Raw genomic sequence first — 15038 nt, forward strand, 5'->3', positions numbered from 1 at the left:
AGTAATATTACATTTATACAACGCAGTTTTTCATATGTTCAAACCTTATCCAAGCTTTCCATGGTAACAGTACATTAATAAAATAACTTTACAACTTTTTTTCTTTTTCGACTATTTGTATAGTATATAAATAATGGTAACCACTGAATACATAATTAGTGAAAAAACAATCCTATCATTTATACAAGTAAAGGTTATCCAAGAACATTCAAAAACTGAACGAAACCGAAATAGCCATCTCTACCTTTCTAATGACAATGTCACTGTCAACCTAATGTTTACATCTGCAGTTTCCATACCAGTGAGAATTTTACTACACGTAATTTGCCGTGTAAAGACAGAAAAAGTAGGGATAACCGTAAAATATTTGCGAATTATGTACCCATAGCCTTAAACAATAACAACTGTTTTGTATAAATAATTTTAAAAATATTGCTAAATTCATTATTTTACTTTGATCAAATATGTTTCTATTTTGTTTTTGATTATGCTGAATCCGAATATGGCATTGCAATTTGAAAATTCTTATACAGAAGCTCTTATACAGTATGTTTGCTTAGCTAGGAACCAATAAAAAAAATTTTATTATCATTTTTCCAAAAAAAAGGTATTCTTCATAAAATGCTCTGGATAGTCAAAAATTTAAAACTCAACTATCGGATATCCAGTTTTATCAGTTTTATACGAGTTATGTCAAAAATGTGAATTTCGTTAAAGAGTAAAGAAACTTTATATTCCAGAATATCAAAAAATTATATTATGAAAAGTTGTTTGAAATTAAATACTATGTTTAAATATACAATTACATCATTCTAATCGAAAAAAAATTTTAAATTTTTTCTCAAATTACGGATACTCATCATCATTTTAATACAATTATGATAACTATTTTATTATCACCTTTACGAAAATAAGTTATTCTTCATAAAATGCTCTCCCTGGTTTAAAATCTAAGATACAACCATCAGATTTCAAACTTTTTTAATTTTATACGGGGTATGTAAAAAATATGAATTTTCTTAAGAGGTAAGTGCCCTTATTATTCACAATATTTTAATTAGAAGGATGTAATTGAACACTAAAACAAATTTTTTAATTCCAAACAACTTTTCTTAATAACAATTTTCGATATTGTGAAATGTAAAGGTACTTTACTCTTGAGTGAAATTCATATTTTTTGACATACCTCGTATAAAATTAATTAAATATGATATTTGATGATTGTATCTTAGATTATATACGATGGAGAGTATTTTATAAGAAATAACTTTTTTTCGTAAAACTGATAATAAATAAGTTACTAGATTCCAAGTTACGCAGACATACTGTATAAGAGCAAAAAAAAAATTTTTTTGCTGAACATTTATTATTGTTGAAGCTTATTATTAAATGTATTTTAGGTAACTTTTACAGAAAAAAGTTTTGATCACTTTGTATAAACATTTTTTTAGCTGGTACTTTTCGGTTTTTGTATTACATTTTTGTTATCTTTCTTAATTTTCTCAAACAGAAATAGTTTATATTATTTATAAAGTAAAATAATTTAGTGCATTTTAAATATTACATCCTAAGCGTTAACAAAGCACATATAAAACTGTAATAGATCTGTTCAAACTTGAGTAATACCGTCTTAAAGTGGTGGTAATTATATAAAACTACGAAGATTTCAAAAATTATATTTTTTGAGACGTCATATCATTTGAATTAAATTTTTGAGATTTTTTTTGAATAAAACGTCATTTAGTAAGATGCTTATAAGGTAAGTTGTACAAAATTGAGAGTTTTATAAGAAAAATTGTATTAGTGACACATTTTTAAATCATTTTTAACAAAATTCATGTAAAGCTCACTTTCCGCCCACATCGTACTTATGCCCATACATTTTATTTCTTTCTATTATAATCATAAGATATCTTAAATATTCTTCTTTCATGTTCAATTTGTAAAATTTGATTTGATCCATGAGTTAAAGAATTACATTAAAATAACTCAACCGTGCACTTCGCCGAACGCTAGTTTACAGTGCACCAATGTTTGTGAGAAGGGTGACTTTAGCGTTATAAATAAAAAATTATAGAAGATACAGATTTAATTTTAGAAAATTCTTTGACAAAGGTTTTTTTTGTAAAATTTTCTAATTTTTTTTTCAGTTTTTTTTTTCTAAAATTTATATTTTCGGAGTTATTTAAAAAACATCTAATTTCGTAGTTCATTTGTTTAATAAAAAATGAAGCACCCACTTCTCGAGTAGAACTTTTTGATATGTTGTTTATTAAACATTTAATGAAATTACAAAAAGTTCTATCTTGTTTGATTTTTTCCGAAGTGAAAATCTATACGCACTCCCCTATATAGTAAACGGCGTATTTGATTTTCAACTCGTACAAATAGTGTATAATATTACCCTTATGAGTCACCCTCCTTAATTTCTTGCCAGAGTATAGTTTTGTACCGTTCAAAATCAAAGAACTTTATAATGATATACAAGAAAATTGAATACTTTTTACACTATCTGATAAAGTACCTCTTTCAAATCGATGTATTGGAGTTCTAAATATATTTTCAATTTTTAGGGCGTCGCCAGTAAAAGTTCGTCGTCGGAAGTCGAAATAATTAGGTATCAGGTGCTGATCCCCGTAACGGAAGTTCAAGTAAGAGCATCATCCGCGAAGGATATGGATTCCCATTTCCTTTGGGAATTGATACATTTAAGGAGTCAATTACAAAGGAGATCCGAAAAGGTCTATGTTCTCTCTAATAGGTAAGGCGACTCCTCCTTTTAAAATATAATTTTATTCGCTTGACGTATTATAGTATTATGATTTTTGAAGTTATACTTCTTTAGGCGCGATTGAGAGTAAAAATTCATAATACTGCGCGCATGCGCACACAGACAGTATGATGTTTAGTTGCTAAATCTTTCAATTTATGTACAGTCCGTCTAATTTACTTACCGTTGCACGTCATTATCTACGCCAGAGGTCTAAGTTGACATAGTTGCCAAACTATAAAAAAATCCTGAATCCATTTTAAATCAAATATATCAAATAATTATTGTAAACGTGGATTATACAACAAAACAAATTAATATTCAATGTAAATAAATAAAAACTTAAGAAATAGAGAACAAGAATTAAGTTATAATCATTTAAGATTTGCAGTGCAAGTATTTTTGCACTGCATTGTTTAATTATTAAAAAACGGCTCCGAACTCTTGGGAGAAGCCGATAGGTTTCTTTGTATATGTCTACAATAACAACTAAAAAAGTTGTCAGATACCTCGATTATTCCAAGTCGTGATAAAATTAGGTAAACTTAATATTTTTATACTAGAGGATCTTCTTATAGTAAAGTAAATAATAAAAAGAGTAAATATAATTTAATGCGTTCCACGGTCACCTTTCAGGACAGACTCTTATGAAGAACAGTGTTGCCAATAGATATTATTATTTATATTAAATAAATTTTAAATTGACTCTGGCCCTTTTAGCGTTAAGCCACATTATGTGACTTGGTGTTAAAATGACCAATTTCAATTTTTTTTTTATTTTGTTTGGTCAATATTAAATTAAAAAGAAAGCTGTACAAAAAAAATTAGACATTGGCCCTTTTAGAACCAAGCCACAGAATTATAATTAATATTCAAGTGATATATCTTTAATATCGTATAAATATCTTTCACAGTACATATCTATGAATTATTTAAAAATAATAAAACCCAAAGATTTTCAAATCAAGATGTTTTGGACTTCTGGAATATTCTATTTAGACGGACTTTAAGTTCGTGTGCTTAAAACCGGCATCACTGAGCTGCAAGGTTCCATAAGTTTTATATTGGGATATGCTGCCCACACTGCAAAGTGACTGTGGAACGCAGAATAGAACAGATACTTATAGTAAAGAATATAAACAAATATGAAGTGTCATCACCGCAACTGTCAAATAAATGTTACCAATTTATTCTAAAATGTCACCTCCATTCGATTACAGTTACATTGTGTTCCGAACAAATGTGCTTCATAAAAACGCTTTATAATCCATTTATACAAATTAAATGAAACATTTTATTGTGTATTTCTTTAGGTTAGCATTAATAGAAATCTTCAAATATTATTTCTACGCGTATATAATAAAATATGTCTAGTGGCTGTAATTCCAGTGTACTCGGCAAAATGATTCTAAAAAAGAACACACCTGCTGCCAAATATTTCCTGTTGGTATCATGCGACGTCACAGGCTATGACGCGGATGACGTGCAACGGTTAGTAAATTAGACGAAGTATATAAATATACCTATCAGTACAAGAAAAGGCGTGAAAAGAATATATTAGTGTTTTTAGTAAATATATTTATTATAATTTTTGTGTCTTTGTATTTGTCTTCCTCAGGAGTAAGATGAGTATTATTAAAACATTTTATTGTATATTTATTATACTTCACCTTGTCTGTTTGTTACCGTGAATTGTCATTAGGTACATCCGAACCGATACAGATACAGTCCTCGTAGCGTATTTGGTATAGCATTCGACCAGACATCGAGAGGTCTTGAGTTCGAATCCGGAGCAATCCTATATCTTTTTTTATGTTTTTGAAAGTGGTAAGCACAAAATAAGTTTGGTGTTTAAAAAAACTTAAAACAAACTGTTCAAAGTATATTTATTTTTAAGAAATCATATAATAGAAGAAGTATAACTTCTTACGTGCGTACAAAGTACACACATTCTTTTTTTTATTATTGAAAAATTTACCGCATCCACCATGAGGTATTTTACAATATTTTTTGTTTCGTCGTAAGTTTCATATTTAGGGAGATTATCTCTGTTAAACTCTCGTAAAGAGGGAAGCAAACCGCTTTGTAGCTATTGCTAACAAAAGATCGTCTGCAAAGCTGTATGAAGAGTTGGACATACGCGAGAGGATGAAACGATTATACAGCGTTGCTATGTATTAAGATTCGATGTTGAAATAAAAGAAAGATGGTATGTGTACTTTAGAAAATTACTAAATAAAAAACACCAAAGGAGAGACAGAGGATGCAGGACCACAATGAAAATGTAATATGTAGAAATAATGAGAAATGATCAGTAGGATTGACGATTAAGAGAGGTGGCCCAATGCATGAGGTGTTATGGTAACACTGTATAAACATAAATAGCACTATAGTATTCAGGACGGCAAAAACTATAGAGGGAATAAGTTAATGTCGCACACAATAAAAATATAGGAGACAACCGTAGAGCAAAGGTTCAGGAAAAAGACATTGAGAGGAGAACAGTTTGGGCTTAGTCCAGAAAGGAGGACAACGGATGCATTATTTGCTTTGAGACCGTTGGTAGAGAAATAAGGCAAGGAGAAAAGAGACATTTTACGATTGGTACGACACAGTTCCTAGACGAGGACTGGCGTTTAATTGACCCAAAATTCCAGTGACGATTAGTTTACATTAAGGCTCTTCATTGAGTCCTTCTTCTTCTTCTTCTTCTTCTTCTTCTTCTTCTTCTTCTTGTATAGACATGGCTCTGTCTGTTTTTTCAATGTGCCTCTAGTAAGTTGTCGTTCCATCGTTGTTGTGGTCTTTCCACTAATCGTCTTTCTACTGGGTAACCGTCTATAGCTGTCCTTACTACTCTATTTGTTGTTATTCGGCTTATGTGGTCATTCTACTCGTCTGTTTCTTACCCAATTATTAATGTTCTTTACCTTGCATCTCCGTCTTATATCTGTACTTCTAGCTCCGTCCCATAGTGCCTTACCGTCGATTATTCGAAGAGTTTTCATCTCCGCTGTTTCGAGCAATCTTTACTTAGTCTTTGTGTTAGTAATTCTGTCGCCAGGAGGGGTACAACGGCCTCCTTAATTCAGATGGACTTACCCAAGTTTTTTTATGTATTTTGACCCGTAGAACACGAATTTTTTGGGTAACAGTTTATCTGGATATGAATAAGGTTGTTATAAACAAAGAAGTTGAAGAATTATATAACAGAAATTTTTCGCAAAAAAAAACATTTTTTTGTATTTTTTGGGTTATTTCAAACAAAAAATGTTCTTACACGTTTTTTCGTAGGATGCATAGTTTTCGAGATAAACGCGGTTGAACTTTTAGACCAATCAAGTTAGTAAAAAATAAGCCGTTTTTCGACATAATTGAAAAGACGAGGTTTGACAGTTGAAATGTGTAGTATGAGATATTGCAAAAAGGCTACCATTTTTGGATTCATCAATTTTTTAGTGGAACATTTTTTAAATAAACAGTCAAAACGTCAAACTTAGTTTTTTGCTCATAACTTAAAAACTTGTTTATTTAGAAATTTGACGTCCACAGGTAACTTTTTCAGAAAAAAAAAGATACATCGAATGATATACACTAAATTAAAATCGGTTAATTAACAAAAAAGTTATTGCAAAACGGACGACAAAATCACTGTTTTTGAATATTGTTAATAACAATTTTATTGTTTATTAAAATATGTTTAAATATACATAAACTTGAGGGCATTATAGTGTTTGAATGGTGTGCAAAAAATGGTTCAGATCTGTTAAATAGTTTTTGCAAAATTTAATTTGTTTATAAAATTTTTTGAAAAACGAGCTAAGTTCTGAGGCTGGTCCAGTTAATATGGCTGAATGTATCTTAATAATCAGGGACTCATTTCCTTCGTTAAGATGTATACTAATACCCTATGAAAAAAAAGTAAAAAAAATTACATGTACGTACACAAAATTATTTGTTAATAAATAGCAGTTTTTAAGCTTATAAACAATTACAATAATTTCGTAGAAATTAGATCAAATTAAATAGCAATAAAAAATACTAAAAGCTGGTTAAAATACACAACTTCTAAAATAAATTTTTAGGTCCTACGACCGTTGGGGTCTGAGATAGCCCCTTTTTTTGAAAAAATCACTGTTACGTTAATTAACAACACTAAGATCTGAAATTAACCAATCTTTTATAAGAAAAGTCAAAGTTTTTAACAAAGTTTTTTGCAAGAAAAAATGTTAAAAAACGTTTAAACAGTATTGTTATAAAGAAAGAGTATTTTGCGTTCCGACTAAAGTAAAAAAAAATGATGGGCGCAGCCGAATGAGAATAAATTCGCGGACTAGCATTCGCTAGCGCTAGACCGTTGCAGCACATTTTTAACATTGACAGTATACCGGATTTGAAGCTTAATATTATATTTATATATTTTGGTAGAAACTTGAATTTTATGAATATTATTATGTTGTACATTTATTTAGTAAAATTATATTTTAAACAAATAAATTTAAAAAATAACAATAAAAAGGCCACAAAGTCAAAATATGCAACAGAAAAAAAGTTACGCGACCTTATAGACGAGTGGTACCTTTTACTCCCCAAAAAAAAAACGCTCAGTTCTCGAGATATCAACCGCTGTGTGGTGAATGGCTAATTTTGGTCTTACTTTATACTTTGCGTGCTGGAACGAAAATGAGTTTTATTTTGAATTTTAGATGGGGAAACATTGTCAAAATCGCAATTTTACCCTAAAAATAAAAAAAGATGAAATCACGTTTTTCTTAAAATTAAAAGTTACACCACTTTTTTCTATAAAACATTTTGTTCTCTGTGCACTAGATTTTAACTTAAAATTAATTAAACAGCTAAATTTCAAATTTTGTTACTAAACTTTTGCGATTAAACTTTGCAATTCAAGAATCTGCACCTTTTATTTCAAACAATTTATAACTTTCTTTATGGCAAGACAGAAATATTGAAGCAGGTCCCATTGTCTTCAGAAAGGTGAGACATATATAGGTATAAAAATATCAGAAAAAAATATTACAATGGAACAGAGTTGTAGCAAATTAAACTCAAAAAAACGTGATTTTTTTTTATTTTTAGGGTAAAGTTGCGATTTTGATAATGTTCCCCCACGTAAAATTCAAAACAACCCTAATTTTAGTTTTGGACACCATCAAAAATATAAAGTATGACCAAAATTAGTATCAGTATCTCGAGAAATAAGCTTTTTTTGGGGTGTGCCGCTCGTCTATAAAGTCACATAACATTTTTCCTATTGCATATTTTAAATTAAATTTTTTTGGAAAACTTCTTCATAAATTATATTTTCTTTCTGTGTTAATTAAAATTATAAACTAAAAAGTTTGTCACTCAACTTTTTTAAGTAAACATGAAACTAACGAAATCTGACGACAAAATGTTTAAAAATTAACAACTTCTCTTTTAACGTGTTGAGTCATTTTGGACAAATCTCATTGTTATCTAAATGCTTCAAAGATAACACAGTAAAATTTTCAAAAGGATATATTTACAGCGACCAAAAATACAGTGAGTTAAAATTGAAAAATCATCAAAATTGATTTTTCGCATTTTTGCATAAAATTTGATTTTTGAACATGTTCCACTAATTCTAGAAAAAAATTAACTCCATATTCGGATTCAGAGACCTCGAAAACATAAGGAATGACGAAAATTTGTCATTCACCTTAAAGTGGATTTTTGTGGTCGGGATAACGTAATTTTAATAGTTGCTGCCGCATGCCGGTCGCCAACCGCGCCCACTATTCAGTCAGTCGACTAGGCCCGCTATTTTTTACTTTATTCGGAACGCAAAATACTCTGTGTTTATAACACTCCTATTTAAACAATTTTTAACATTCTTTCTTACTAAAAACTTTGTTAAAAACTTTGACTTTTCTTATAAAAGATTGGTTAATTTCAGCTCTTAGTGTTGTTAATTAACGTAACAGTGATTTTTTCAAAAAAAGGGGCTATCTCAGACCCCAAGGGTCGTAGGACCTAAAATTTTTTTTTGAAAGTTGTGTATTTTAACCAGCTTTGCGTATTTTTTATTGCCATTTAATTTGATCTAATTTCTACGAAATTATTGTAATTGTTTATAAGCTTAAAAACTGCTATTTATTAACAAATAATTTTTTGTACGTATATGTAACTTTTTTTTACTTTTTTTTTCATAAGCAGTTAGTATACATCTTAACGAAGGAAATGAGCCCCGGATTATTGAGATACATGCAGCCATATTAATTGGACCAGCCTCAGAAATTAGCTCATTTTTCAAAAAATTTTATAAACAAATTCAATTTTACGAAAACTATTTAACAGATCTGGACCATTTTTTGCACACCATTCAAACACCATAGTGCCCTCAATTTTGGGTATATTAAAATGTATTTTAACAAACAATAAAATTGTTATTAACTATATTCAAAAACAGTGATTTTGTCATCCGTTTTGCAATAACTTTTTTGTTTATTAACCGATTTTTATTTGGCATATCTCATTCGATGTATCTTTTTTTCTGAGAAAGTTAATTGTGGACGTCAAATTTCTAAATAAACAAGTTTTTAGGTTATGAGTAAAAAACTAAGTTTGACGTTTTTATTGTTTATTTAAAAAATGTTCCACTAAAAAATTGATGAATCCAAAGATGGTAGTCTTTTTGTAATATCTCATACTACACATTTCAACTGTCAAACCTCGTCTTTTCCGTTATGTCTAGTAAAAACCTAACTTGATTGGCCTATTTCAAAAAATCGAAAAATTGCAATTTTTGGACCCGAATAACTTTTGATTAAAACATAAAATATCAATTCTGATTGCCGCATTTGAAAGTACAAGTAAAATTCTATCGGTTTTGAATATTTGCATTTCTAAAAATTAATTTTTTTATTGTTAAACAAAACTATAAACAAATAGTGTTTCCCGTTCCCAATGCATGCGTTTTAATGCATGCTACGTAGAAATGGCCTGTTTGTATGCGCGCCTACTCGTTCAATTTTAAATTAGAGTTGCATGAAAACATCTCTCATGCACTATGTGCTTATAGCTTTGTTTAACAATAAAAAATTAAGTTTTAGCAATCCAAATAATTAAAACGGATAGAATTTTTCTTGAACTTTGAAATGCGGTAAACAGAATTGCTATTTTATTTTTTAATCAGAAGTTATTCGGGTTCAAAAATTGCAATTTTTCGATTTTTTGAAAGTTCCACCGCGTTTATCTCGAAAACTATGCATGCTCCAAAAAAACTTGTAAGAACACGACTGGTCGTTTTTTAAAACTTCTTTATTGTTCTTTGGTTAGACCACATTTAAATTATGCATCATGTGTTTGGTCACCTCAATATAATTGTCACATTAATAAAATTGAACAAGTACAGCGTAAATTCTTACGTTATTATGCTTATAAGATGCATTTCACTGGTCAAAGTTATGAGTCTTTACTGTAAATTATTCGACTTAACTCATTACAGAGTCGTCGTCAACATAAAGATCTTTGCTTCTTATATAACTTAATTCATGGTCATAAATTCTGTATCCCACTCTTAAATAAAATTGGTCTACGTGTACCTTCAAGAACCACCCGTTCTGTGACCACCTTCCACGAAGTCATTAACCGTACAAACTATGGTTCAAGTTCCTATCTCTGTAAAACTATTAAATTAGCAAACACATTATCTCCGCATATTGATTTCTTTATGAACGACTTTACTGCGTTTTCCACACAATTACATTTATATTTAACTTAATTCTCTAATTTTAAGACTGATTTGTCAATTACTGTTATTGTCTTTCTTCTAAGATAAGTTGTATTTGTCAATTGCAAAATGTTCTAGCTCTCAATTGTTAAATGAGAGCAAGTAATTTTATTTTTTATTATCGTTTGTTATGTATTTACCAATTTTGTAACTACTAGATCTTATTTTGAATTGTTTTTCTAATTTGTGTGATATTTTCATTGTATCATGTACTAATGGACTTCGGTCCGTCAATAAATAATAAATAAACATGTTTTGCTTGGAATGACCCAAAAAATACAAAAAAATGTTTTGTTTTGCGAAAAATCGCTGGTATGTAATTCCTCAAGTTCTTTGTTTATAACAAACTTATCGACATCCGGATCAACTGTTACCCAAAAAATTCGTGTTCTACGGGTCAAAATACATTAAAAAACTTGGGTAAGTCCATCTGAATAAAGGAGGCCGTTGTACCCCACCTGGCGACAATAGGTCGTGTTTCTGCCGCGTATGTCATTATTGGTCTGATGACTCTTTTGTAAATTCTGCCTTTCACTTCTTTACCGATATTTTTATTTCTCCATACTGTTTTCCGTCTATTTCTCTATATTGTCTATTGTCCGTGTTTTCAGTTGATATTCCATTTCTGTTTCGAGTTTTCCGTAGCTAGATAGTGTGATGCCAAGATCTTTAATCTCCACAACTTGTTCTATTGTCTGACCCTCCAGCTCCAATTTACATCTCATTGGATTTGCTGTTCATGTATTTTCTCTTTTTTGAGGAAATTAACTTGTTAAATTTTCTGGTGGTTATAATAAATTGATGCAGCATTCGTTGTAAATCATCTTCACTTTGAGAGATTAGTATTGCCTCGTCTGCATAGAACACTATTTTAAATTGTTTTTCTCCTATTTGGTATCCCTTTTTAGTCCTTACTTTTTTTATTATTTCATCCATGATCATGAACAATAAAGGACTCAGGGAATCCCTCTGTCGTATCCCATTGCCAGCTTCAATTGGGTCATTTAGTTTATTTCTTACTTTTACTTTTATTCTATTGTTCTGTTAGATGTTTCTCAGTCCCTATCTGTTTAATCTTGTTATGGATGTACTAATAGGAAAGTTAAGAGGGGGAATTTGTTGGTGAATTTGCAAATAATATCGTTAGTCGAGAAAAGCAAAGAAATGTTGGAGGAGAAGTTTTAAGGGTGGAGAAGGGATATTGAAGAGAGAAGACTTAAGGTTAGCAGATCGAAAAAGAGTATAATATGTGGTTGGGAGTAACAGGAATGGTTGGGAACATCGAATTACTTGGGGAAAACTGGGGCGAGTAGCATAATTGAAAACTTTGCCTTCTAAATAACGGAAAATGGGACATTAGAGAAATTTCCCACAGGATGCAAGATATTTAGTTTAATTGGTAGGTAATAAGCAGGGGAAAGGCTGGAAAGGGTTCGAAAATAGGGGAAAGGCTGAAAGGAAATATGTATATGCAACAGTGTGGTGAGGCTAGCGTTGGTGTATGGCGATGAAGTTTGGCATATATAGAGGGTTCACAGAAATAAGTTAAAGGTAGCTGAAATGATAATGATACGGAGGATGTTGGATAAGACTAGAAGGGACAAGATAAGGAAATATCTAAGAGCAAAACTGCAATGATTTGGTCACGTCGGACGTATAAATGAAAACTATATAGGACAAAAGATAGAGCTGTTAGAAGTTGAGGGAAAGAGGGATAGAGGAAAACCCAGAAGATGGAGTTTGTCCTAGATGACTTTGTAGAGAAGAAGATGTAGACAGATGAAGAAGATAGGAAGATGGACATAACCATGTGGCAAAGAACACTAAGGAACAGCGACACCTAAACGGGAAAAGCTAAGAAAAAAGAAGGAGAAATGTATAAATTTACTAATACACCAATAAAAGACTGCAGAATTAATTGTGTGTTGTTTCTGCGTAAGTTAATTAATAATATTATTAATTACTCTTTATAACTGGACAATATTAACTTTAAAACTTTTCATAAAAATTTAAACTTAAATCTGTAATAATATTTTCACTTTTTTCTGTGCTTAGTGTATTAATTCTCTATCGAATCCAATTTAAAAAATTTTAATACTTATATATAATCTCATTTATAATTTTATATATTTTGTTTTCATTTTAAATTGTAAAATAGTTCTACCGTTGACATAAATAAATAAATTTGTTAGCTTGAAATATGCAGTACCTAGAAAATAACTGAAAAGCAAATCAAACTACAGATATCATTATAAAACGGCATCAGCAAATACTGTCAAATTAGTTTAAAATAGATTTGTTAGAAGATTCACTCGTGTTATTAAATGACTTCATCCAAATTATTCAAGTCCCTTGTGCAGCAGTGCATCAAACGTGGTTTCTCTTTATCACTTTGCGAATCAAATTTGAGAATTAAATATATTATCTACTTTGACAACTAGTGCAAACTAATGGTTTATTGGATATGTGAAAGCTTTATAATTATCCAGCATTTCCTCTGAAATGGAATCTAAAACGTTATATATCTATTTCCGTCCGGTGTGCTGAAGTGTTAATTGGAAACAGATATATTAGGTATAATGCTTCAATATTCAAGCTATTATTACGAGTCTTAAAAGCGATGGTTTGACGATAGTTTGACAATAATTAGATAATGCTCTAATGGTTAAAATACTTATTTAAACTTATACAGGGTGTTTCAAAAAGGTATGTCATAAATTAAATCACGCATTCCGGGGACAAAAATAAATTGATTGAATCCAACTTACCTTAGTACAAAAGTGTACACAAAAAAAGTTTGAATTCCTGTGAAGTTACAAAATGAAAATCGATTTTTTTCCATATATCGAAATCTCTTAGAGATATTTTATTGAAAATGGACATGTGGCATTCTTATGGCAGGAACATCTTAAAAAAAATTAAAGTGAAATTTGTGCACCCCATAAAAATTTTATGGAGGTTTTACTCCCTTAAACCCCCAACCAAACTTTTGTGTACGTTCCAATTATTTCATTATTGTGGTACTATTAGTTAAACACAATGTTTTTAAAACTTTTTTGCCTCTTAGTATTTTTTCGATAAGCCAAGTTTTATCAAGATGCGGCTTCTTTTTTAATATGTTTACAAAAAAATTCTATGGGGGTGTTGTTCCTTTAAACCCCCCAAATGTTCGTGTACGTTCCAATTAAACGTACACAAAAGTTTGGGGGGTTTAAGGGAGCAAAACCCCCATAAAATTTGTATGGGGTGCACAAATTTTACTTTAATTTTTTTTTTAAGAAATTGCTGCCATAAGAATACCACATGTCTATTTTTGAAAAATTTCTAAGAGATTTCGATATATGAAAAAAAATCTATTTTCATTTTGTAATTTCAGAGGACTGTAACTTTTTTTGTGTACACTTTTGTACTAAGGTAAGTTGAATTCAATCAATTTATTTTTGTCCCCAGAATGCGTGATTTAATTTATGACATACCTTTTTGAAACACCCTGTATAAACAATGAAACAATTAGATATGAAAGCAAATATGAATTAATATAAGTTTCTTTAATGGCATGGACTCTATGTCAATCAACCAGTCACACCATGACTACTAAGTATATCAATAAGAATAAATATTTACAGACCATAAAGTCCATAAAATATCAATAACGAAAAAAAATTAGTTCAGTAGCTGTTGAGACGTAGTTTAAGTACTGAAATTAAAAAGATGGTACTAAGCTAAGGTAAGCTAATTATAGCTTCCTTTCAACATCATAGGTGTGTTCAAAAACGATTTATAAAAATTTAATAACAATAACAATAATATAGTTATAATATTATAAGAATAATAATAAACAAGACGGTGAGGTCCTTCCTCAAAGTTCCATAGCAAGTTTTTTCTTTGTTTTTATCTTCCGCAGCTCCCTACTCAATTCGAAATCTGCTTGCTATGGACTGTCCAAGTTGCTCACCACATTTTCTTTATATACATACATACACATATACACACATATATACTTTTAATACTTGACACTACAAAACTATTTTGGTACTTGACAGAAACATCACCAATGCATAAATACTCTCTTGTCCATTAGCTAAGATACTAAAGATATTAAACGGAGCTGGTATCTTAAGTCTATGTAGCTGCTGAATAAATCGATCTATTTCATTTTTATCTCTTAAATGCACAATCTGTAAAAAAATTGGAGGCATTCGGAATGTGGCTGTATAGGCGTATTATTAAAATTCCTTGGACTGCAAAAGTCTGAAACGAGGAAGTGTTAAGAAGAATTGGACATGGCAGGAAGCTTATGAACACAATTAAAATAAGAAAGCAACGTATGTGGGCCACATACTTCGTAGTGATAAATACTCTCTGCTACACGTCATCATGTAAGGAAGAGTAGAGGGGAAAAAGGCTTGGGAAGAAAGAAAAAATCTTGGCTGAGGAATATCAGAGATTGGACTAACCTCAGTGTTGAACAGATATTTCACGTTACAAAAGACA

The 15038-nt window shown here is 30.2% G+C and overlaps 1 protein-coding gene across 2 annotated transcripts in view; it reads left to right on the forward strand.

Moving 5' to 3' along the window:
- LOC114326465 (protein still life, isoforms C/SIF type 2) overlaps positions 1-15038 on the forward strand; it is a 684303-nt gene that overhangs the window by 634770 nt on the left and 34495 nt on the right. For both annotated transcript variants that reach the window (XM_050656785.1, XM_028274852.2), the window contains one exon: positions 2574-2761. In XM_050656785.1, coding sequence (XP_050512742.1) covers positions 2574-2761 — 188 coding nt within the window. The remainder of the gene's footprint in view (positions 1-2573; positions 2762-15038) is intronic.

This window comes from Diabrotica virgifera, chromosome 7 (assembly GCF_917563875.1).
Source record: "Diabrotica virgifera virgifera chromosome 7, PGI_DIABVI_V3a".
Classification (NCBI taxonomy): domain Eukaryota; kingdom Metazoa; phylum Arthropoda; class Insecta; order Coleoptera; family Chrysomelidae; genus Diabrotica; species Diabrotica virgifera.